Below are 27105 nucleotides of genomic sequence, written 5' to 3' on the forward strand. Positions count from 1 at the left end.
CCCATTTTTTGCCTCTCTTTCTTTCTGGTTGTCATAAAGTGAAAAACCTCCTCTGTCAGGCACTCCTGCCATGATGGACTGTGCTACCACAGGCCCAAAGCAAAAGGACCAAGCAATCATGAATTGAAACCTTTGAAAACTATGAAGTAAAATAAACTTTTCCTCCTTATAAGTTGATTTTGTTTAGGTATTTTGTCATAGTAACAAAAAGTTAATACAGGTAGATAGCCTTTCTCAAGTTATGAAAGGAAACCGCTATTTCTACTGTTTATTGAATTTAACAGTTATATGCACAAATTGAACTTTATTAAGTTTCATTAACATTTTCCTTTTGTCTACTGAGAGTTTCTGTGATTTTTGTCTTTAGATTATGAATGTGATGAATTACATTAAATATTTTCTTATGATAAACCATATATAAAGGGATAAACTCTTCTTGATTATGATATGTGTCTTTTTAAAAAATGATTTGAATCAGGTGTCCACTATTTTTTTTCGGGGGTGGTACCAGGGATTGAGTCACATCTCTGGCCCTATTTTGTACTCTATTTAGAGACAGGATCTCACTGAGTTGCTTAGCACTTCGTTTTCGCTGAGGCTGGTTTTGAACTTGAAATCCTCCTGCCTCAGACTCTGGAGTCACTGGGATTACAGGCAAGGTGACCCAGCGAGGTGTCCACTATTTTTATTAGGATGTAGGCATCTATAAACTCATAAATGAAATATATTATTGTTATTTTGTTATTCATACAAATCTGGTTCTGGAATCAAGGTTACAATAGACTTATAGAATGAACCAAGAAGCATTCATGATTTTCTGGAAAACTGTATAAAATAGGGATTGTGTATTCTTAGAAAGTCGGATGAATGGGAACTTAAAAAAAATGTCTCATGAGCTTTAGGGAAGGGTTGAAAACGGGAGAGATGTGAGGTGGAATCTTCATTTAATAATATATTATAGTCTGTACAAATTTTCTATTTTTTCTTGTACTAATTTAGGCACTCTAATTGCTTGTAGCAAATGTTCCTATTTATCTAAGTTTCAAATTCATTTACACAAAATATAATTTATTTTATTATTTCTAAAATCTTGTATATTTTTTATTTTCTCTTTTTTGTTTTATATTTTGTTTATTTATAATTCTTTTATTGTTATTATTTATTATTGTTACCAAGAATTGTCTGTTACAAATCTTGATAGAACCCATTCTTAATTTTATTACTATTCTTTATTTTTCTTTAAATTCTCTATTTTACTATTTCTACTCTGAACTTGATTCTTTATGTGCTTTTGGTTTCTTGGGGTTTCTCTGTTGCTTGAGTTAAAGATTTACTCATTTGATTTAAATTGTTCTTGCTTTTGATGCATATGTTTAAACTATACATTTCATCTGAATACTATTTAGTTGTGTTCTTCAAATTTGAAATGCAGCATTTTTATTGTTACTCAGTTCTAAATAGTGTAATAATTATCCAGCAACATTTAAAAATATTTTTATCCATAGAACTTCTAAATGAAGTTTTATTAAAATTAATTAAATTTAACTTAATTACATTATGGATGGAGAATATAAGTTATATGATGTTGAGTGTCTAGAATTTATTGAAGCTTCATTCATAGCCTGTTATCAATTTCTGTTAACATTCTAATGTACTCAGAAAAGAGTATGTATGCTCTATAGGACATAGAATTTATTCTCTCTAAATCTGCAAACCAAGTTCAAATTTACTAACACTTTTTGCAGATTTAAAATATTGTTTCTCCTTACTGATAATAAGAAATATTAATAAAATTTTATGTATTATGTAGCATGATATCTACCCTGTTAACAAATCTTTAAGTGTATAACACACTGTTGACGATAGGTAAATGTTCTGGAGATTTCTAGAGCTTATTCAGTTTCAAAACTTAAATTTTATACTCATTGATTAGCAACTCCTCCCCTTTTTTTAACCTTCATCTAGCTCCTGGCAATCACCATTTTATTCTTTTTTTTTTTTTTTTAAAATATAGTCTACTGTCATGTATAACTAATGAGAACAAATAAAATAAAATAAATTAAAACTAGAATGTTCTTAAATGTCCTTTTTTTTATTTTTTTATTTTTTTACGTTTACATAGGGTAATGATGTTTCTTTTTTTTCCCTTCCCCCCCACCCCTCCCACCCTTTTCCCTTTATACAGTCCTTCTTTCCTTCATTCTTACCGCTCTCCATTTTATTCTTTGCTTCTATGATTTTGACTATTTGAAATACCTTACATAAGTGTAATCACTCGGGGTTTTTCCTATGACTGGGTTATTTCACTTTGCATAATATCCTCAAGGTTTATCCATGTTGACATACCTTCAGAATTCCCTTCTTTTTAAAGGCTGAATGGAATTCAATTATGTACATACTGCATTTTCTTTAATTCATCTACCAATGGACACTTAGGTTGTTTCCACATCTTACCTATTATGAATAGTGCTTCAATGAACTTGGGAGTGCAGATTTCTGGGATCCCCATTTCAAACCTTTTGAAGACATACCCACCACTGAGAGTTCTAGATCATATGGTAGTTCTCTTTAGTTTTTTGAAGTCCCTTCATACTATTTTCCATAACAGCTGCATATTCTATACTACTGTTAACAATATGCAAGGGTTTCAGTTTTTCCACATCTTTGCCAACACTTATTGTTTACTGTTTTTTTTTTTTATAATAGCCACCCTGACAGATATGAGGTGATATCTCTGTCAGTGTGGTTTTGATTTGCATTTCCATAACAGTTGGTGACACTGAGCATATTTTTGTATACTTGATGGCTCTTTGTATGTCTTCTTTGGAGAAGTGTCTATTCAAATCCTTGGGTTATTTTTTAATTGGATTATTATGGTATTTTTGCTCTTGAGCTTTAGGAGTTCCTCATACACTTCGGCAATTAACTCTAATGAGAAGGTTTTTAGTTTGATGGATCCTGTTCGTTTATCTTTGATTTTATTACCTGTATTTTTATTTTTATATCCAAAAAAGTCACTGTTAAAATCAGTATCCTGAAAAAAAAATTCAATTTGTTTTCTTCTAGAAGTTTTAGTTCTTAAATTTTTAATTCATTTTGAATTGATTTTGGTGTACTGTGTAAAATAAGGATCCAATTACATTCGTTTGCATGTGGAAATTCAGTGTTTTCAACACCATCTATTGAAGACACTATTTCCCCCCCATTGTGCATTCTTGGTAATGCCATCGAAGATCAGATGACCGTATATGCATGGCTGTATTTCTGGGCTGTCTATTCTGTTCTATTGAACTATTTGTCTGTATTGTCAGTACCAAACTGTTTCAATTAGTGTAATTTTGGAATATATTTTGAAATAAAAGACTGTGAGGTCTCCACCTTTACTTTTTTTTTTATCAAGATTGATTTGTGTACCTGCAGTGTTTTGTGTTTCCGTATGAATTTTAGTATTGGTTTTTCTACTTCTGTAAAAAAATGCTACTAGGATTTTGATAATCATTTTCACTGACTCTGTAGATTACTTTGGGTAATATAGATATTTTAACACCATTGAGTTTTCCAATCCATGAATTCCAGGGTATTTTTGCATTGTTTGCATCTTCTTAATTTCTTTTTTTTTTTTTTTTTTTTTTGGGGTGCTGGGGATCGAACCCAGGGCCTTGTGCTTACAAAGCAAGCACTCTACCGTCTGAGCTATCTCCCCAGCCCCCTTAATTTCTTTTTAAAAATTTTTTTTTGTTGTTGATGGATCTTTATTTTATTCATTGACTTATATGCCATGCTGAGGATCAAACCCAGTGCCTCACACATACTAAGCAAGCGCTTCACCACTGAGCCACAATCCCAGCCCTTCTTAATTTCTTTCGTCAGTGTTTTGTAGTTTTTGGTGTATAAGTCTTTCACTTCCTTAGGTAAATCCATTCCTAAGTATTTGATTTTTTCAGTACTATTACAAATGATATTGTTTTCCTAATTTCCTTTTTAGATACTTTGTTGTAAGTATATAGAAAAACACCTAATTTTTTGAATGTTGATTTATTTTCATCTTCAACTTTGCAGAATTCAATTCTTTGTTCTATTTTGGCAACTTTAGGTTATCTATACATGAACTCATGTTGCCCACAAACAAGAACAATTTAACTTCTTCCTTTATGATCTGGATGCATCAGACCTGTTTGACATTCCAAGACTGGCTAAACATTTGCCAGTTCTTTGGGCAGCCATTGAGATGTTGGGGGCTGCAAACAAAGATCAACTTTTTCTCTCCCTAGGATTAGCTGGAATTTTGTCTCCTTGTTCTATGCTAAGCAAGGGAAAATTTATGGTGTTTACCAGCTGAAGCTTCCATGTCTTTCCTCAGATCTCCAAGACTGGAAAGCCAGTCCTCTAGAACTCCATTGGGAATGTCAGAGTGGTTGATGTGCACACCAATCCCATCCCTCCTTTTAGAGAAGGTGGCAATTGGGGTTCTTTTCCTGATGATATGGTACAGTAGTGCATGTAAGAATTCAGGTGAGAGAATGTAACAAATCTCCCTTCTAACTTCAGTGAGCATGGTTTATTGTTTTCCTGGGATAAGGCAACTTTTAGTTAGTATCTGGATTTCTCAATTTTTCTGTGAATCATTGCTAAATTGGTATGTTTGTGTGACAAAGGACAGTCTGGCACTTCTTACTCTGTCATCCTGCTTACCTCATCCATTATTGATGCTTTCTATTTGGATATTTTAACCACTTTTTGAGATTAGCAAATTCTGAGTCAAATAAAATTATTTGTCCTTGGGAAGGCTGATATGGACAGTGGGATACTTTAATAAGTCATTTCTTCACTTCTATTTCCCATGATTTACATAAAACCATTCTGGATTTATATTTCTTCTTGCCACAGAGTTTCATCTGGGAATATTTTAAACAATTTTTTCTAAAACTATAAATGCCAACATATGTGTTTATTGTGCACTTACATTTAAGTAATAGTTTAGTTGACTATTAAACTTAAGTCATACTGCTAATTTCCTGTAACATTATGAAAACATTACTCCATCATATCCTAGCATCTGGTGGTGGTGTTAAAAAGTTCAATGTCAACCAAATTTCAATTCCTTTAGTGATAGTATGAGTTTTTTTTTTTCTGTCCTTAAAGTTAAAAATTTTCTTTTTCTTTGATATTCTTAAATTTCACCTCAATATGCCAGTTGTGAGGGTTTTACCCTTATCTATTGGATAATTGGTGAGTATTTTCTAAATTCCCTCCTTTCATTAATTCTGGAGAAGTCTTTTATTTTTCTTAAAAACATTCTTCCTTTCATGTATTTGTGTTTTTCCTTCAAGAATTCTTGATTCAAATATTATCATGTTGTTTTCTATAATTTTATCATCTGTATTTCTTAATTGTTCTTATGTATTTCCTTTTTTTAATTTTTTAAACTCTTCTGATACTTTCTGTGAGAGTGTTTACACTAAATAGTTTGGATCATTTAAAAATCTTTATACTGTATTTCTCATTACTCAATTCACCTACTACACCTTTGATTCAACAATTATCTTCTTTATATCTAGTACTGACAATTGTTTTTTCTTTATATCTGCTTTTCTGTTTCATATGTAATATCCTATGAATATCACTTTTATGATATTTATTGATCTTATTTTTAAATGCTTGTTCTCTCAAATGTATTCCTTTATTTTGCTTTGCTTGCTATGTATGTTATTCTTTTAGTGGAATTGTGTTTCTCAGATGTCCTATTATTTTTAATAGACAACTTCCATTTTTATGAGATCATTAAAAAGTTACAGAAAATATGTACAGGGAGAAGGTTTAAAGTCCAGGCCATAATTGGTGTCCCTCTTGGAGAGGTGGTGGTAACAGGGTATTCCTCAGGGCTATAAGCCTCTCCGGTTGCTGTCTTGTCCCAGTTACTGTATTTGTGTCACTTACTTTATTACCAGATGATTCTGAACTTCAGGAAATCTCTTTGTTCTTCTGCCATAGACTATTGTTTCTCAACTAAAAGCTTTGCTATAATCAATTAATCCTAGGAATGTGCAGATTATGCCTCAGTAAGTAATGATCAACTCCCTAATCCAGCTGGACTCATCTCACTGACTGCCCACAATAGGTGCTGCCATTTTTATGGCTTTCAGTGGTATTGGGATGGAGAATTTGTCACCCAGGGCCACATGGAGGAGAAAGACAATAATAAGCAGTTGCTTAGCCCATTTCTTATAGGAGACACGTGGCCCTCTTTTACTATTAGTTGTAATTTCCACCCCTCTCACATAAATACTGGTGCAAAATGATCTCCCCTGCCCTACCCCCAGTCTCTTTCTGTCCTCAATTGAGCATCTCAGATCTAGAATGTTGGGTATGAGGATTGGCAAAGACAGGTTCACAGTCTTCAATGGGGAGAAGCAGGGGTAAACATGGCAAATGAGGAGAGGTTTACTCCAGGTAATAAGAGCAGATAAACCCTTCTAAGTACCTCCCAGGAGCAGCACAAGCTAGGGTGGTGAATTTGGCCTTTATCCCACTATTGACATTAGTTGATCACCTTGTCAGAACCTAGAAACCTCTCCATTCAAGTTATAAGGATATTTTCTGCCTTCTTTTAACTGATATATTGAGGTGAAATGGCTCAGAATTATAAAGAATTTAAACTTCTCAGGAAAAAATAGAGATATTAAGAGAAAAAAATATTAACAAAGGTTTATTTAACTAAAAATATTATAAAAAGCAACTGTCTCTGAGAAAGAACGTAGAAACAACTAAGTCCAGAAGCAAGGGGTAAAATTCTTTCGTGGTATAGGATACTATCAATTTATTATTATAATCATGAACATATTACTTCAATTTCTCAACTGTTCTGCAGAAACTATAAATGTTTATATAAGACTTATATGTAGTTGCTACCTAAGCTTAACTGACAATGTTCTTGAATTCCTGTACACCTAGTACAAGTACTACAGAACAGCAAAAAACCAAGCCAAATTACACCTCAAAAAAATTCAGAATCCTCATCAGGATGTAACATTTGTTGGTGATTTTCTTTTGCTAGTCCACACTAGAGAAGTCTCACTGTTGCAAACCCTGAAGCATGAGAAAGGCAAGTGACACCTACTGCTGGAGAAGTGTGGCCTCTCCCAAGTACACACATTTTAAATATCTTATTGTCTGATAATATACTTCAACCCTTAGGGAACCAGGAAAGGATACCATACCACATAATCCCAAGACGGAATACAACATTTCCCAGCTGTGTACTTTGAGGTCTGCAGGGAGATAATGATTTGTAACATGGTCCAAAAAAAGTAAGTTGTTTGCAGAGAGATGACAGTGTTAATCTTTCCACAAAGTTCAATGTGAGGGGATGCAAGGATATGGAGCATGCATTATTACTGTTCTTGTGGTGATTCCATCTATGTTAGAATGTTTTAAAGGAAAGCCTCAGGTGGCCCTCGCAGAATCTGTAGAAGCTTTAGACTAGAGATTGATTGATTGATTGATTTCTTTTTTTTTTTTTTTCTTTTTTACATTAAAAGCTAGAGGCTCCTAACTCTACAAACTAATGGAAAGAAGAGAAGAAAAGAGGAAGGAAGGGAGGGAACAAGTGATGCAAGTAAGAAGAAAGAAAATAGTAAATGAATCCTCATAATGAGAATCTCGTTTTTGTGTGTGTGCAAGGAGTTTTAAGAAATATATTGGTAATAAAGAGTGTTCCTCTTCCTGCCATTTTCATTTTGTGACTGACCATCAATACAAAAAGTACATGAGATAGAAAATTCCTATGAAATGATGACAAAGTATTAAAGAGGCATCTTGGGAGAGAAGTGCATATGTCTTCTTGGTGCAGTCACCCGCTCCTCATGTTTGAACTGTGTACTGCAGCTCTCTAGCTCCTTCATATTAACTCTGGACTCTAACTGGCGCACCTACCTTTCCTTGCGAGGTGCACAGCTTCTGCGTGCTCCACACTGGTGACCTCGGTACCATTGACAGACAGCACCACATCTCCAATCAGGAGTCCAGCTTCCTCAGCAGCACTGTCTGTAAGCAGACAGACAATGGTCTCATTGAGGGAGGGTCCCTGCTTGAGGGTCCTGTTGTTTGTACTCTTTTAAAAAGACTTTCTCTAAAGGGCCTTTATTTCCAACTTTAGACAATTCCCTATGTCATTAATAAGAAGGAAAATGCTCTCCTTGCCGCCTCCCTTTCATTTCCTGGACTCCCACATTCAGCTGGTTGTCTGAGTGGCCTCTTTGCAATATAATAGCAAAGCTGCTCAGAAACGCAATCTATTCATCCACTAGAAGGTTGAACTGCTAGTTCTCATTCCCTCATTGCTGCTAGGTCTCTTTGTAACCCTGAGAAAATCACTTAACCTCAATATCTTCATCTATAAAAGGAGGATGGGGGCAGGGCAGAGCTTCTCTGCAGGATTGTTGAGGGAACAAGTAATTGAAATACTTACAAAGTTGTGCAAAAACAGATCTTGGAGTGGTCAGAGAAAAAAGAAATAGAGCTGCTTTTACTTTCATCGTGTAGGCTCCTCCCTGAACAATTACAGAAAGGAAAACAAAAATAGTCCAAGCCTTAGGACTCGGGCTAAGAAAGATGGGGAGGACCTTGCCAGACGTTATTTATTTTATCCCTTGGATTCTAGCATCTGCACTTACTGAGCATATCTAACATTTTCTAGGGATAAAAAAGATGTAATAAGGCATTTCAAGGTTAATTAATTTTTAATAAAGTTTTCCACATATTTGACCAAAATTCTTACATCTCTTTTTTTCCTTTGTGCTTCATTTTATGCTCATTTCCTCTTTCTTAGATCTCAGTTCCTGGTGCATGCATGCTGTTCATGGACATGCAGAGTATTATGCAGCAATATAGGGATTTTATTATGTAGAATGTTTTACATCTCAAAGATTTTAATCTTAAAGCATGGGTCTATTGGTGAGGTAACAGACTATTTCTAGTAATGGCTACAGTCTGTTTAAATCTGTTCATAATAGTAGGGAAGGCCTTCTCTGCTTGACAAACAATGACTCACCAATACAGGAGGGTAGGTAAAGCATAGTATTTGATATTTTGTTCATTTACCTAATATCATGCTTGAACCTAATTAAAGTCTCATGGTATGCGTGACCATTTGAATACATTCCTCCTTAGTCTAAAAGAACTCAAAGCACTTACTCATGGCAATGCTTTCTAAATTAAATTCCAAAATGACAACATAGGTCCAGAGACAATTTTCCATTTTTTCGTAAGCCCCATGGTACAAATATTAAGTCATATATATTATAGTCTTCCAACCAAAGCATATTGAATGAATGATTGAATGATGTCGAGATTTTATGTCATAATTCCTACCTGCAAGGAATTTAAAATTCTATTTGCAAAAGAAAAGACATGCTTAATAAAAAATATATATGTGTAATACAGTGAGTGACAAATATATATATATATATATATATATATAAGGCAATAATGTGAAACTTTGGAAAAGGACATTTTCACTCCAATTTGGAGTAGTTACAAAATGCTTTTCAGAGGAATTAGAATTTGATCTGACTGATTAATAAATAGGTTCTCTTTGGAGAGGAGTCATAGGGAGGGCAGAGTTGGGCATGCAAGATATATGAATTCTAGTCACTGGACTGTGAACCAAAGGGAAGTGTGCCACTTCTAGACCTGGCCCATAACAACATCCCAAGAACCAACCCTTCATATTCTTCTCCCATCTGCCTGCCAGATGCCAAAGACCTTAAGGCCCTTAGGGATAACAACTCATAAGAAAAGAGAGACCTAGGTATCATGAAACATTATTTGATAGTTTTACTATTCTCCAATCAAGAACATCCACAATGGACCAATTAATGTGACTAACAAACTTTTTTTTTTCTTTTTTCAGAGTTTGGTCTTAAGTTATAAAGATCTTTTTGTTTCAAAGCTAATGTAATCTCAAATAATCCGAAAAGCAAGAAAGTAAAAGAATTCTGAACAGTTATGGAAACAGTGTTTTAATACACGCCAAAGAGTTAGTGACTCAGATTAGTTGGAGCAGAGACTGTGGGTAGACATTGAGTTTAAGGCAGAAAAGATGACCAAGTATGAAGGGTCTTGATGGTGAAGTTGCAGAATTTGTACTTGATCCTTCAACACTAGAGAGCCATTAAAGACTGTGAGCAGAAAATATATATGCAGCTGTTTTCAAGAGATTACTTTAGAGTAGGGAGAGGTTACATTAGAGATTATATTACATTAGATCAGTGTGGAAATTATTACTAAAAATTAATGCAAATCTGAAATATGACTGCAGAAATGGAAACTGGAAGTGAGATATAAAAATCTGTCATGAGAGCTGAAACATTTTATTGCATTCATTGTATTTTAATGAACTGTAAACACCTCATGGACAAGTAAAATTTCTCAATTATTTTGATATTTCCCATGCTTCGTATAATCTCTGACACATGGCAGGAAATTTTTAAGTGTTGGTTGAATATGTGTATTGTTTTTAGATACACAGAGATAAACTTGGAAGAGAGAATTGAAAATGTTCATTTGAGTTATTGAAAAACGTTTCAAATCTAGAAGATAAGATGGGCCTGAGAAAGAGATTCATGATTCTTAACCAATGGGACAAATGTAAGGAGAGAAATCAGAGCATTGAAGACAAAATCTTGAAGAATAATTAACTTTAGAAGAAGGAGAAAAGAGGGGGCTCAGAGAATATAAGAAAGGAACAGATACTTATTAGCATGGACCCAAGAGTAAAAGTCAATGAAGACAGTGAAGAGTTACAGGACAAAAAGAAACCAACAACCCTGTCATGGTGCCATAAGAGTAACCAGAGTTGCTGGGTGTGGTGGCACTCCTGTAATCCCAGTGGCCCAGGAGACTGAGGCAGAAGGATTGCAAGTTCAAACCAACCTCAACAATTTAGTGAGACCATGAGCAATTTAGCGAGTCTCTGTCTCAAAAGAAAAAATAAAAAGGGTGGGGATGTGGCTCAGTGATTGAGCATTCCTGTGTTCAATCCCTAGTACCGCCTCCCCCCAAAAAAAGAGTAACCACAGCATTTTTAATTCTCTTCTGTTCAAGAACTCAAAAAAAGTAAGAGCAGAGGAAAGGTGATAATATCCAAAGATGGGAAAGTAAATGATAAAGAACTTTATGGAAGTAGAAGGAAAACATTTGAGTATTTGTGCTAATCAACAGGTTAAATGATTGAGTAGATAAAGTTATAAACCACTAAAATAAGTGTAGAGGTCCAGTAATAGGTTGTCATTCCTAAGTAAAATTTGATTTTAAATAATATTTTTACTGAAAGAGTCTACTAATATGAAAATAATCCTTTTTAAAAAGTACCTTTACTGAAATGTCATTCACATACAATCTACTTATCTGTGTAAACTGTATAATTCAATTGTTCTTAGCATATTGATGGAGTGGTGTGACCATCACCACAATCTAATGTTAGCACATTTTTGTCACTATGTAAAGAAACTCTAATCAATAACAGTTACTCTCTATCCCCCCTGTTCAGCCTGAAGCAACCACAAATCTGCTTTCTGCTTCTCTGGACTTGCCTACTGTGACTATGCCCTTTCATATAAATTGAATCATAAAACATGTGGTCTTTTTTGTTTGACTCTATTCACTTAGCCTAAAGTTTTCGAGATTCATCTGCTATAAACTGTCATATATTCCTGTAGCTGACAAACAATATTTGTTGTTAAAATATAGTATATTTTTAATCCACTCATCTGTTGAAGGGCATTTGGGTTATTTCACATTTAAAAAGATAAATACACCACTATGTAAATTTGGATTCAACTTCGAAATTTGTGAACATCTGTTTCAATTTTTTATGGGTTTATATCATAAGTGGAATTGCCCCAAGTGGGAACTGTCAGACTGTTTACCAAAGTGACTATACAGGTTTATACTCCCACCACCATTGCATATGTGTTTTGGATTTCTCTACAATCTTGTCAAGGTTTGTCATTATCTAACTTTTTTTTTTTATTGCAGCCCTCCTAGTGGGTGTGAAGTGGTATCTCTGTGGTTTTGATTTGTGGTTCCCTGATGACTACTGATGGTGAACACTGTTCACTTGCTAATTGGTTATTTATACATCTCCTTCAGAGAAATGTCTATTCAAATCCCCTGCTCATTTTAAAATTGTTCTATTTTTGTACCATTAAGTTATGAGAGTGAAAATGATTCTTGTTCATAGAGGAATTATTTATGGAATATAACTCTTCTGGGTAGTTCATGTAATTGCTTTTAACTTTAGTTATCAAGGGTACTGATTATGTCCCAATATCTTGCAATGGAACATATAAGTTTTCCTTTATCTAGTAATTATGGTGGAAGTTTTAGGCATTAGGACTTCTTGGGGGAGATATTTCAAGGCAGCCTTGTGATATATAGCACACAGATGTTTGTTCCACTTGAGGCTGATCTTAGGAGTAGATGGAAGTGTTCAGTCTACTTTGTTGGTGGGAAATAAGACCATAATTTTCTAAATTTACATTTCCCTCTAATAGGATACTTGACTGCACAGTTCTGTGTTTATTATGAAGTGAATGCTGAGCTACTCTCTTTTCATGCTTATTTACATATAATGCAGAATCTGAAAACCTTGTAATTAAAAAAGGAGCTTGTACTTTTCATTTAAAAATTGTACTATAACAGTAGCATTTAAAATGCTAGAGCTTCCCAAAAGATGGGCCTTGTTCAAAATGTCCTCTATAGTTTGCCTTTCCTTAAATTTATAGTTTTCTTTTCAAGTTTGCTTGGTATCAAAGTTGAAACATCTGTTTCTTTTGTTTATGCCAACAGATCTCACAGCATTTAGGCTTTCATAGAAAATGTTCATGCAAATGCCAGCCGGGTGTGGGCAATTAGTTATGTAAGCTCCAAGCAAGCTCAGTCTCTCTATACTTATGGATAATCATTTCCATCCCACCTACAGGTCTCGTCGTTTTATCTTTTTATCTTCAGTGTGTAATTAAGCTTCTCTACTGCATCCAGAACAATGTTTTGTGGTATGAATAAGATTCTCAGAAGGGCTGAAAATATGTGTAATTTTAAAGTCCCTCAACCCCTCATTTAGTAGATTTGACTAGACAATGGATTTCAGAGGGTGCTCTTCAGCATTGAGGAATACATTTTAAAAAAGAGAACTAGACTCAGCAGCTACATGAATCCCTGCCAGGGCAGCACTTTTTTATGACGAATAAAATCCTAGGTTAACTATGTATTGCACCATTTCTAGTACAGTAAAGATGTCTTAGCTTTTCCTATTACAAAAACCTTGGGGGCTTCTAAATAAAAAGCCATTTGCAATGCAAACATTTTTATTTGTCTCACATTTGAACAGTTGCAAAGGTATCAGAAATTCAATAAATCATAACATCTTATTAATCTACATTAACTTATATAGAAGAGCAGGCACAAAAGGTATGTAAAGATTTGGAATATTTTGCAAAATTCTACTGAATTTATGAAGTCAGTCCAGTTTGATTTTTAAAGGGTAGTAATTTTTATATTCCTTACAAATTCCTTTGTCTCTGTTGAAACTAATCTCATGAAGTCTGAGGAAGAGAAAGGAAAGGAGAGGAGGGAAGTGGGAAAGAAGATAGGGGAGAAAGAGAAAACAAGAAGAGGAGCAAGGGAAGAGGGGAAAGAGAAAGTGGAGTGGGAATATGTGAAACATCCTTTAATAAATTTCTCATGAATGAACACTGATTTTGTTAAAGCCAGATTTCTATAAAAAATGTAGTAAGAAATCTGAAGCCACTTGATGCTAAAATATTGCCTGTCTTTGTATCTAAAACAGAGATAACATGGCACACGATTATTTTGTGTTCTTGCTCATATAAAGGACACTAAGGAGCCAAGTAAAACTGACCTAGACAATATTTGCAATTTTTATCTTTGGTCATCTGAGCCCTGCTGCCAAGTCTTCTTCAGCACGGTTTCCTCAATTCTTTGTAGTTCACCTTTCCACCCCTAAATCCCACTGACATGAGAAAGACTCCCTCACTTCCCTCATTAGTAAAGAAATAATTGGCTAAATAGTATACATGTGCACACACATGCACAGACACATACATGTATATATATTTGATTAACTGACTAAACTTTAACTGAAATTCATTCACATTAGAATAAGAATATATCCATGCATTTGTATTTAATATCTAATTAAGGAATAGAAGACTTTTTTCCCCCTGGATTAAAAAAAATCCAGTTTAGTAATCTGGCCCTTGCTCTCCTGTATTTTAGAATCTGAGAACTTTTTACCAAAAATTAAATAAATAAATAAATAAATAAAAACTGAGGACTAAAACTACTACTAGAATTTTGATTGTGAGTACATCTACAGATAATTTGGGGAAGAACTAACATCTTTAAATACTAAGATTTAAAATAGATGAATGTGTTTTTTCTGCTGCTAATTTAGTTGTCATTTGATTTCTTTCTATAGCATTTGCAAAGTAGTGATTTTCATGTTTTTAGAATTATTCTCATCAGCTTCCTTTTTTCCCCACCAAGGCTTACTCTCCTGCACCCTTTGTGGCCCTCTTATGTTCACACTGTCAGATCTACCTATTGCAAGAACTGGAACTGACTGAGAACTTTTGATTGCCACACTTTTGGACCCAGCATCTCTCACAGAGGCTATACTCCTCCCAGTCTGATTGCAGTTAGTGACTGAACTTGGAGGGGGTGCTAGAGTCAGGCGGTTGCTAACCAAAAGCAGGATTCCTTTAATAGACACTCTGCTCTAGGGCTCCCTATTAGCCTGTCTCAGAATTTCTCAGAACTTGTTTGAGTCTCTTCCTGCCCAGTCCTGCTGTTCTTCCTCTCTCAGGTGCCAGACAGGTGTGCTCAGAGGCTCTTCTGCCCACTCATGCATGCTTTCTTCCCATTGCCAGGCACAGGGATTTCCTTCGACCTCTTGCACATTCATTTTGTCTATTATCAGAAGATAAAGGAACTTCCTTTGTTATGTTAAAGAGGTTTTTATCTGTTCCTAATTTACTAATATTTAGTAAGTCATTAGAAAGTGAAAACAAAGGGGATCAAGCACACAACAGGAAGGACTGGCTTTCCATAGGTGAAGGAGGCAGAAAAAGATACAAATTCCAGTTCATTCAGAGGTGTAGAGGTAGAATTTCTGAAAAATAGGAAGTAGAGATAGAAATCATAAAGAAGACAACCATACTTGCAAATCTGAGGCAGGCTCAAACTGAGGGAAGGTTAAAAACTTTAGATAGGATAAGAATACTTGACATTTTGATGATTATTCTAGACTGACCTGTAGTTCTAAGATTATTAGTTTACTCTAGACTTTTAATGATGAAACAAAGGGAAGGTGTCTTTATTGTCTAAGAAAAAAAATTAGAGATCATCTCAAAACTCACTCAGAAAGGGAAGAATGGATCTGTAAGGTAATTGATTAGAGAGACTGTTGAGAAAAAAAAATGAACATTGTTCATTCCATAAACAGTCAAATATTAGAGGTAATGTGTAGTTAGACCATTAGCTAAAAAGAGTTGTTGTGATATTTAATGTATTTGACCAGAATCAAGTCATGAAAATATCAAAGGCAGTTCTTTGATAAGTAGAATCAGATTTTTACAGAAAGGGATTAGATGTCAAGTACTATTACATCAAGAAGAGGAAAAGATCCATCTTTTGCATTAACCAAGTGATACTTAGTTTGTGTGTGTGTGCTTCTTGTTTGTGTCTCATTGGTTGCAGGGAGCCACTGTCTCAATATAGCTTGAGGCTGGGAGGTGAAAGAGTTTCTTGAGATTTCACAGCCTCACCGCCTTCTATCTTCCATTATGTAAAGGCTTGAGGAAGGTAAAGGAGTGTTCCTTGCCTTCAGGTCCGGAGTAGTCCCTGGCTTTCTAGTAATTTATTTAAAACAATCTTATTCCCCTTGCAGTTGGCCTATGTAAACTGACTCACAGTGGGCCCCAGGGCTGATAGCAAAATGAGGGTATTTGAAGTTGGAAAACTGTCCTCTCTTTTTGACCCTATGATTTGTGATAGGAAAAGATTAGAACTGTGGAGACTGTTTTGTATCCAACAGGGAAGCATGCAACACCAAAGAAGGGAATGAAAGAAGTCATGTCTTTGATGAAATTATTGAGCCATTGAAGCAAATCAAATCCATGCACCAGCTAAGAGACTTCAGCTTCTGTGAGCCCATACTTCCCCTACATCATTTAAACCATGTACAGTCCAATGTTCTATAAGTTGCAAAAGAGTCCTGACTGAAATAAATTACAGTGAAGGAACTCTTTTCTGGAAGTAGAAATTCTGATACCTGAACATTGGTGTTGCCATGACTATAACTATAAAGCCTTAGGCAGGTCATTTAACAACTTTGACCCTTAATCTAATCATCTGCTAAATGGATGTGATAATATCAAGTTTCAAGTTTTATTATATATGCATATATATATGCTCTCCCTAGTAATATTATATATATGTATATATACATATATATAATACTCTGCTCAAAATAGGTCTGTAATGAATGTGAGTTCTTTTCTCTGTGATATTACATGGCTTTTATACTTACAGTGAAATTAACTGATCTATACTTTGATATTATAAATCAGTAAATCTCACATTATTGATTGTATACTTTGCTGAGAAAAAGCTTTTTATTTTGAATGCATCCCATTTATTGATTCTTGCTTTGATTTCTTGTGCTTTGGGAGTCTTGTTAAAGAAGTCTGATCCTAAGCCAATATGATGAAGATTCAGGCCTACTTTATCTTCTATTTGGTGCAGGGTCTCTGGTCTAATTCCTAAGTCCTTGGTCCATTTTGAGTTGAGTTTTGCGCAGTGTGAGATATAGAGGTTTAATTTCATTTTATTGCATATGGTTTTCCAGTTTTCCCAGCACCATTTGTTGAACAGGCTATCTTTTCTCTATTGTATGTTTTTGGTTCCTTTATCTAGTATGGGGTAACTGTATTTATGTGGGTTTGTCTCTTTGTCTCCTATCCTGTACCATTGGTCTGCCTGTCTATTTTGGTGCCAACACCATGCCGTTTTTGTTACTATTGCTCCATAGTATAGTTAAGGCCTGGTATTGTGATACCTTCTGCTTCACTTTTTCTCCTCAGGATTGTTTCGACTATTCCAGGTCTCTTATTCTTCCAGATGAAGTTCATGATTGCTTTCTCTATTTCTATGAGGAATGTCATTTGGATTTTAATTGGAATTTCATTAAATCTGTATAGTGCCTTTGGTAGAATGGCCATTTTGACATTATTAATTTCGCCTATCCAAGAACATGGGAGACCTTTCCATCTTCTAAGGTTTTCTTCAATTTCTTTCTTTAGTGTTCTGTAGTTTTCATTATAGAAATCTTTCAATTCTTTTGTTAGATTGATTCCCAAGTATTTTATTTTTTGAGGTTATTGTGAATGGAGTGGTTTTCCTAATTTCTCTTTCAGAGGATTCATCATTTATGCACAGAAATACACGAGATTTATGTGATTTGATTTCATATCATGCTACTTTGCTGAATTCATTTATTAGTTCTAGAAGTTTTCTAGTGGAGTTTTTTGGATCCTCTAAATATAGAATCATGTCATTGGCAAATAGTGGCAGCTTGAGTTCTTCTTTTCCTATTCATATCCCTTTAATGTTTTTGGTCTGTCTAATTGCTCTGGCTAGTGTTTCAAGGACGATGTTAAACAGAAGTGGTGAAAGAGGGTATCCCTGTCTTGTTCCATTTTTTAGAGGGAATGAGTGGGAGAAAATCTTTTCCACATGCACTTCAGAAAGACCATTAATCTCCAAAATTTATAAAGAACTTACAAAACTTTACACCAAAAATACAAAGAACCCAATCAATAAATGGGCCAAGGAACTGGACAGATACTTTACAGAAGAAGATATACAGGTGATTAATAAATATATGAAAAAGTGTTCAACATCTCTAGTAATTAGAGAAATGCAAATTAAAACAACTCTAAGATTTTATCTTACTCCAATTAGAATGGCTATTATCAAGAACACAAACAATAATAGATGTTGGCATGAATGTGGGGAAAAAGGCATACTTTTACATTGCTAGTGGAGTTTCAAATTGGTGCAGCCACTCTGGAAAGCAGTGTGGAGAATCCTGAGAAAACTTGGAATGGACCCACCTTTTGACCCAGTTATCCCACTGCTTAGTTTATACCCAAAGGACTTAACATTAGCATACTACAGTCACATCAATGTTTATAGCAGCTCAATTCATAATAGCTAGATTGTGGAACCAACCTAGATGCCCTTCAACACATGAATGGATAAGGAAACTGTGTTATGTATATACAATGGAATATTTTCAGCCATAAAGAAGAATAACATTATGGCATTTGCAGATAAATGGATGGAACTGGAGAATATCATGCTAAGTGAAATAAGCCAATCCCCAAAACCCAAAGGTTGAATGTTTTCCCTGATAAGTGAATGATATATAATGGGGTAGGTAGGTGTGGGACGAGAGAAGAATGGAGGAAATTTAGATTACATAGAGGAAAGGGAGAGGGAGGGGGGTTTGAAAAATGGGTGGAATGAGATAGACATCATTACCCTAGGTACATGTATGATTACACAAATGGTATGAATCTACATTGTGCACAATCATAGAAATGGAATGATGTACCCCATTTGTACACAATGAATCAAAATGCAGTCTATAAAAATAAAAAAATAAAAATCTAAAAATAAATTAATATGTAAGTAAATCTCTGTCTTTTGTAACATCAATGAATCTAAAATAGGTGGTCAGGTTACTTAACATTTAGGTAGTCTTCTCAGGCTTATAGGAGACTAAACTCTACATTTCATAGCATGTGTGCTTATTAATCATCTGGGATGAATGATAACCTGCAGGAAGTTTCCTCAGGATGAACCTTAATTTCCTTACTGTGCCCAGAAGATCTTACAGTCTCTCTGGGCAATAAATATTTCCTTTCTCTATTCTCATACCCTGATAGTTGGTTAAAAATTCCATTAATATAAAAAAAAATTGGTGGCAGTCTGAACACTGTTTCCTGCTCACTGGTGTCACGTATGTCTGTGTGATGGGCTGGGAAGCAACAATTTCCTCTGATGCACTTGTCGTCCCTGTCACCTTTACTAGAGCTGAAGAGTCATTCACTTCTTCATAACAGAAAGGCAGTTTCCAACAGAACCAAAAGAGTCTACAACAGAGGAACTCTAAGTGTTGACCAAGAGAAATCGAATGGGACCCTAGTGATAATGAGGCCAGAAATGGGATTAGAGCATGTGGCCAAAACAGGAAAGGTGGGTCCTCCTGAAGTGTTTCTCTTCCCCATGCTGTTCCAGCCTTCAGACATCTAGGGCTCTCACAGCCACTCACCAAGTGTTATTGGGGCACCATTCTGTTGTCTCATGACTACTTCACCAGATTTTGAGGATAATATAATAGGTAAAATACAGTTGCTGACCAACCTTGGGGAAATCAGTGTTAAGATGGGGAGATAAACAAACAATTGAAAATAAAGCAATTCAGAAACTCTCTAGAGGCCCTGAGTTTCCCTCTGTGATAATCTCATTGCTTCTCCCCTAATGTACCAGGCTGAGTATGGATACTTTATTTTATGCTCCTACCAATAATATTTTTTGGGTTCTGATTTTTTCAAATCATTCATCTCAGATTATTCTCAATTTAGAAATCAGGACGTAAAAAAGTCTATTTATTTACTAATTCCCATTACACTAATTTAAAAATATGGACACCTGGGAAGCTGTGGAGAAAAGAATTTAGGGGTAATAGGATTCCTCCCAGAAACTATTAAATACTGACAAGAGGGCAGCTATCTGGTCAATAGTCTTCTTGCCTACAGAATTGAGCACCATTTCTGTAGAAACAAATAGGGCTTTTTGGTAGGAAGACTAAGTAACACTCTGTGTTGATCAGAAAGTACATTCCATCAGGAATACATGTATTTAAAATATATGATCATGATGTGAACAGTTCTCAATCATACATTTTTGATAAACTGAGATTTAGAAGTTGCTTCTATTGCATATGTGTGTTTTACAGGACTATGATATTGAAATCTATTTTCTGTATTTTGCTAGGGTTGAGATAATTGTTCAGAAATGAATTAAAGCTTTTATTGTGAGACCACTTACTGGTGTCCACTTCAGTTACCATGATTGGTTTGGAGAACTGAATTCGGAATCCCCAGGGATAATCTCCAGTTCCCTTGAATAGTCTCACCGTTCGCTCACGAACTAAAAGGAAAGCAAAGGGGGCATTGCTTTGCGTTAATTTTTAGGTATTATTAATTAATTATATTATTATTACAGTAGCTAGTATTTATGGTTTATTACATGCCAGAACTAATGAAAATGTTCTAACCAGTATTAAATAAGTAATATCTAATTTAATTTACACAACAGCATATTATTCTTATTTTGGGGGAAGAGGAAACTGAGGCACCAAGAGGTTAAACGACTTGCCTGAGTCACATGGTGAGGAAGGGGTAGAGCAGTACAATGCCCAAGGTTGCCCTCTTGACCACTGTGTTATAGCTACCTGTAAGGCACCTGGGCCTTAAAGATCTAAGTCACCTAGATCTGTAAATAAGATATTTAGTCTCAGGTTATTTATAGAGATAAGAAAACAGAATCTTCACTCATACATTTAAGTCTTAGAAGAAACCAAGAAAAGCTAAAACAACAAGAGTTTTTCAGAAGAATATAGGAATAATTGGGTCTTTCTACGAGAAACTCTTAAGTGTGCTTCATTGAAGGTGTGGAGTACCAAGAATTTCACTAAGAGACCATGGATTTTTACTCCAGTCCAGTGACCTCTTCACCTGCTTTTCCTTCTGTTTGTTCTTCTCCCTGCTGATTTTGTACCCTCTTTTCTGTGTGTGCAGGTATAGATGTGTGTATGTTTCTTCCTCAGCTTCTGCTTGTTGATGAGTTCAGTTTATTCATAACTTCAGCTCATTCAAGGACCCTCTTGAATTTTCTTCACCTTGAAAGATTTTAACTTCTGTGTTCACTACCAAGAGCATTTTCCAAGTTTGAGTTCCAGAAGGAGGGCATCTCACAGGTAAAAATCCTCTCTGATCACAACTCTTCTGTTGTTCCTCTTTAAAGGCAAGAAGCGGGCATGATTCCAAGACAGAAAACACACCCTCGCAAGACTGTCTCTTCCTTTTGTGGAAGGACAGTTTCCAAGGAGTGAGATGTGGACTTGGTAGGCATTCTTATTTTTTAATTATTCATTTTTAATTATACAATTTCATTTCATTTTCTGTTTATGAAAAAAAAAACATATACCTGAATCACCTCAGAATACATGAAATAAAACACCTGAAGGGCTTATATGATGGCAGATGATTCATTTTTAAATGCTAACAATGGTATCCAATAAAGAAATACAACAAAAAACTTCAAAATAATGTGTATTCTGTTTTATTTATGGTCAAGTCTACAAGAGAGAAGTACTAAGAGCATTAATCTTCCTTAAACAATTAGATTGACATACTTTATTGGTCCATTTATTTCGATATGTCAATGAAAAATTGAAAATAACTGAGAGTAAATAATAATAAAGTATAATGATATTTTTCTGAGCTTCAAAAGTGAAGTATTAATAATAGGCCTATTCTGAGGTCCTGGGGAAAGGCCAGGTTAATAGCTGTGAAATAAGAATGCTGATTTATTAATAAGGGCAGGGCAATCTAACACCTTAAAATTAAAATTTAATAGAGTCCCCTTTTATCAAAAAATAGGAAACATAATTCATTGATAATATAGTTTGTTGACTTATGCCAATGTTCTTTTTTAATGTTTTTATTTGTCACTTTTCATTTCTTGAAGAGATTTAGGTGTTCTGCACATTTATCCTGTGCAGGGTGGCCTACTTTTTAGGTCTATATTCAAAGACTATTACAGAATGTCTAAATGTAGCTGAAACATGATCAGAACTGAGAGCATTTAAGAGGTCAAAGGAACTCTTGAGAGTCTAAAGTGATGGACAACAATTTTATTTAGAGTGGGGAAGGCCCTTAGTTCAATCTTCCATTTGTTGGGGCATCTCTTCCTTACCATCTCTGGCAGGTAGGCAGGTGAGCTTGTCTTTGACATCTGGAGAAATATTGGTATTATAAAGTTATATTACTTGGCTCAGTTTGTAAGATGATTTGCCATTTAACTTATTAAATTTTCTCTCAGATATTCTGAGGTAAATCAATATTTTTCAAATTAAGTTTCTTATGAGAAATAACACATATAGTAAAAGGTTAAGCAATTTGTCCATGCATGCTCAGATGAGACCACTTCCTTAGTCAGACAGATAACAAAAGTATCTGATAAAAACAAGGGAACATGCATCTGTTCTTCCGAATTCCTTGCAGTTTGATAGCAGAAGTCATTCATTAATAAGCACTTACTGAGGACCTACTATATGTCCAGGTGTTTCCCTAAGTACTAAAATGTAGTGGTTCTCCAGACAGACAAGGGGTGATTTTCTCATGGAGTTCGTGTTGCAGACCCTGACAGCCAAAACAGGCAAACATTCGAAGACCAGAGTCTCTTCATGTGAATTCCTGAAGGAATGATTGTCTTCACAAAATGTCTAAAGAAAATGCTTTTTTTTTTTTTTTTTTAACTGTAATCAAGAAAAGCATACCAAAGTTGCTGAGAAGGTACTAGTGCATTCCAGATCTAAAATTCTGTGCTCTGCTCTTTTCAATGCTTCTGGGGAAATCTCTGTTACTGGTTAACACAATTCTCTTTGGTATGACTGTTTGGACTGCCACTTACTGGATCTCAGTATAACTTAAGAAACAGAACTGGGAAATTCAAGGACTTAGGAATTAATATTTCAGCAGTCTGCAACAGGCTGGTAACCAATCAAGTAAAAAAAAAAAAAATCAGAAATCCTATTTCTGACCCCTGAAGAAATCATTTCTAATATCTACACTTGTCAAGACTTCTTGCATCCTCTAGGTTACTCTCTTGATACTATCTTGTGCTTTGACAGATTGATTACCCAACAGATATTTGTTTAATGGAGTATTTTTACTGTGTTGATTCAAATAAAATTATGTTTGTTATTTTACTTTCATATTGCATGAGACAGTTAAACTAGCTATTGCTAGCTAGGTTGTGTTTCTTTCTTTTCAGTTTTTCAATCAGGCAAATTGAATGTCAACAATGTGTATAAAAAAATAAACAATTCAATAAAATTTTGAAATGGTGAACTCAACTGCAGAGCTCTCATGTGGGAGAAGAGACAATCAAAATGTTTTGTAACATGGTCCCCTCCCATTCTGAAGACAATTTCCTCATATTTTAAAATGCATAGTCCTGCTTTCCCTTGTCACTTGTGGAAAATCCACAAATACTGCACAATTGCTGAAAATTCACAAATGAATATTATTGTTGTTTCAGAGACTGGGTGGGCACATCATCAATAATTTATCCCCCCAGATAATACCTCCTTAGAATCAGGTAGCTGGATGTGAAAATTCAAAGGGTGGATATATCCACAAATATAACAAAACTGATATACTAAACATACCTTAAATTTTTCACATAGTGATATAGTCTCTATCCAACTCAGAAGAATTCTTTCAGGAAATTCAGGGTAGGATTTTTTGTTTTTAAATTATGAATTTTATTTCATTCTGGTAGATATAAATTAGCATAACTTAAAATGTTATTAGTTAATAAGGATATTTTCAGTTCAAAAACTGTCTATTAGCCTTCAACTCACTTTTCTTTTTAATTTCCATCTTCTTTTATTGGTCTCTTGGTACCACATAGTTATGAACACAGGCACCTGGTACAAGTAACACTTGAAGTGTTAGTAACAATATGAAAAGAAAACAAAGCTATTCTTTTTTTCTTTTTGTGGTGCTGGGGATTTAACCCAGGGCCTTGTGCTTGCAAGGCAAGCACTCTACCAACTGAGCTATCGCTGCAGCCCACAAAGCTATTCTTGAACTGAGGTTCAGTCCAATAAGTTGTATCATGAAGCTCACTTGCAAAATTTAAATATATTTTTATACATACACAGAGACATACATATATACATATATGTATGCATATATGCATGTGTACAAATATATTTATATACACCCCCAAAAATCAATTCCACTTGTTTTCTTTTACCAAATAATACCAAATTAAGTAAAATGCTGTTCTTTGATAAATACAAACAGTAGTAGAAATTATAATAATTGTACTTTTTATTTGCGTTATACATCAGGTTTTAGCTAAAATACTATGAGGGTAGGAATTATGTTTTCCTCATCTTTATGTTCTCTGGTTCCTGCCACAAACAAATATTCCATAAATATTTGTTAACTTACTGAATTTTAATACAATATAAATTATGTATATTTTACATATAAAGGTATATAAACATACATAGACATGTATGTGAATACATATATATTTATAGTTATTATTCAGCCAAATTTATTATAAAATTAAGAGAAATAAAAGAGGGAGATAAAAATAGCCAAAATGAATAGAAAGAGCCCATTGTAGTTTTCACATATATAACTTTGTTTTACATTTTTTAAATTCTGGGATAGGCAGAAGGATAATAATGGTGGATGATTTTTCCAAAATCACATAGGTGATAAATATTCAATAGTACTTATTGTATTGTACTTATAGTATTTTTAATTATTTATTCTAAAAATACACGTTGACTTCCTATGATGAAGCAGGCACAGTCCTGGGAGATTGGGATATACCAATGAACTAATAAAAGACAGATATTCTGACCTGAAGCTCTGACCTTCAGTTTGATATTCTTTCCCTACATTTAACTCAACTGTACATATGTTAGATATAGAAAATTTGGTGTTTTTTTTTTTTTTTTTTTTTAAGGTTGCTCCTAGATTCCCATCATCTACCTTTTGTTACTATAGTGGTTGTTCTGATTTATTTTATTTTAAAATTTTTTATCTGGTTCTGGTAAGAACACTTAACATTAGATTTTCCCCTCTTAAAATTTTAGATGTACAATAGATTATTGTTGATGATAGGTGTACTGTGGTGCAGCAGGTCTGTAGAACTTATTCATCTCACTTAACTAAAACTGTATGCTTCAACACTATCTTGATTTTCACAAACTCTACTCTGAATAATTTAAGTTTTGGATTCAAAGTCTCATGTTTACTTTTCAGTGTGTGGTTAAGCTTAATTTGTTTATAATTTGATGTAAATATAAATAAATATTCTACATATGCAAATTACAAACCTTGTATTCTCTTAGGCATGTATATAAGAACTCATTTAGATTTACTACTTTTCCTCATTTAAACCCTCCATTTTTCAATTTCATAGTATGTATAAGAAGAAAACCAAGAAAGACTCTATTTTATTCTACAGGGAAGACAAACGACATTATACATAATATATACGTATGTATAGATTACATCTTATCTGTATAATTGGAGATAAGATGAAACTGAGCACATTATGATGCCTGTAATGAATGAAATTATGTGCTGTTTTGTAGAACTTGTCATACTCTCAAACCTGTCATTTCTCTTACAACTACCCCTACGACCTTGACCATAGTAGGCATGATGTTTATTGAATACGTTATTGTATAATTACTTTAAAATATTCTTTTCTGCCTGGATCTTTGCTTGTGTTAAATTGTTTATTCATGAAGGTTATTTGTAATAACAAAATAGAAGCTCACAAAAGATCTGCACCCTAAAATTGTAGCAAAGATTGGACTGAAGTAAATATTTTGCATATTGAAAATTATAATTCAGGTGTAAGTTTTTTAAAAATCACAAGCTATTATTTCATTAGGGAAATACATATAGTTATTAATTTTTAATTTACTAAAATTCCTCTTATAAATTATCATGGAACATTAATATTAGAATATTAATGAAGTCTGCAAAAAATTATCAATTAAAAGTGTAGTTATTAAATACTTATCAAATGTAAGGAGCAGGCTGTAAGATCATATATATCAAAATAAAAATAAATACATGATAGTATCAGATGTATACTTCATATATTTTTAAGAACAGGACCAGAAGTATGTATAATAAAAAATGTAGAAACAATAAAACAGTTATCTAGAGAAGCTGGAATAAGAAGTGACAATTTATTACTTCTTCATACTTTCTAGTATATTTTTAAAATTAGTAAGTACTTTTTTTAACTAAGGATGAAAATAAACTCTTCTTTCTGAGTGTATTAATCTTTATTCCAACTTTAGAATTACTTTCTTGTTTGAATAAGCTCTTAAGACAGTTTTTATTTTAAAAACAAAATATTAAGAAATGTGCTGTGTATGACACATGCTTTAGTTCACCAAATTCTCCCACCCAGTTTTCCAGTTTGGTGACTGCAGAGACTTGCCTGGAGTCTAGCTACAAGTTCTCCAGAGCTCACTCATCTTGCTATGATTGTAGAGTCCTTACCAGCTACTGGTCGTGGTTTTTTACTAAGACATCTGGGACTATCTTCAGGATTCCCATCGTCCCCTTGGAAAACCCATGCTGCTGAATGAAAATTCTCTGTGTAGAATCCTTTTTCTTCAATATCTACTCGAAAGCCAAAATCCATAGAACGGCCTTCTTCTGAGGTGACTGAGGAACAGAAAAAAATAACACCAATTATGCTCTGGTGAGAAAGAAGGTCCAACATACTGCTGGTCAGGGAGAGAAGCAGAAAATACACAGAGATAAAGTCTGTATTAATGAAGAGTGTCACCCTTGAAAATAAATAGCTAACTTTCCTGGACAGATTTCTTAGGGAGAATTTATATAGACAAAATATAGCATAAATCAAAACATGTATTTCTTCGAATCTTAAAGAATGGGAGTCTGTGCCTTAGAGGTAGCACTATGGATTCTTTTGTCAAGGAAAACTATGGAAAAATATTCACTATATACTGTGCATTAATATATAGGTGTGAAGATGAAACCCCAAAAGTCTTAGAATTACCTTTGAGTTCCTTTCAAAGTATCACACATAAGGAAAAGGATTATTAAGTGTGAATTTGTAAAAATCCCTGCTCCCACTGTTTCTGTG

General features: G+C 34.2%; 1 protein-coding gene across 1 annotated transcript in view; it reads right to left on the reverse strand.

Moving 5' to 3' along the window:
- The window catches only part of LOC124986352 (uncharacterized), a 123021-nt gene that overhangs the window by 64777 nt on the left and 31139 nt on the right, over positions 1 to 27105 (reverse strand). Inside the window, exons 5-7 of the mRNA XM_047554755.1 lie at positions 26493 to 26660; positions 20200 to 20301; positions 7933 to 8043 (exon numbers count right to left, since the gene is read on the reverse strand). Of these exons, the coding sequence (XP_047410711.1) occupies positions 7933 to 8043; positions 20200 to 20301; positions 26493 to 26660 (381 nt within the window). The remainder of the gene's footprint in view (positions 1 to 7932; positions 8044 to 20199; positions 20302 to 26492; positions 26661 to 27105) is intronic.

Source organism: Sciurus carolinensis, chromosome 6, assembly GCF_902686445.1.
Source record: "Sciurus carolinensis chromosome 6, mSciCar1.2, whole genome shotgun sequence".
NCBI classification, from domain to species: Eukaryota; Metazoa; Chordata; class Mammalia; order Rodentia; family Sciuridae; genus Sciurus; species Sciurus carolinensis.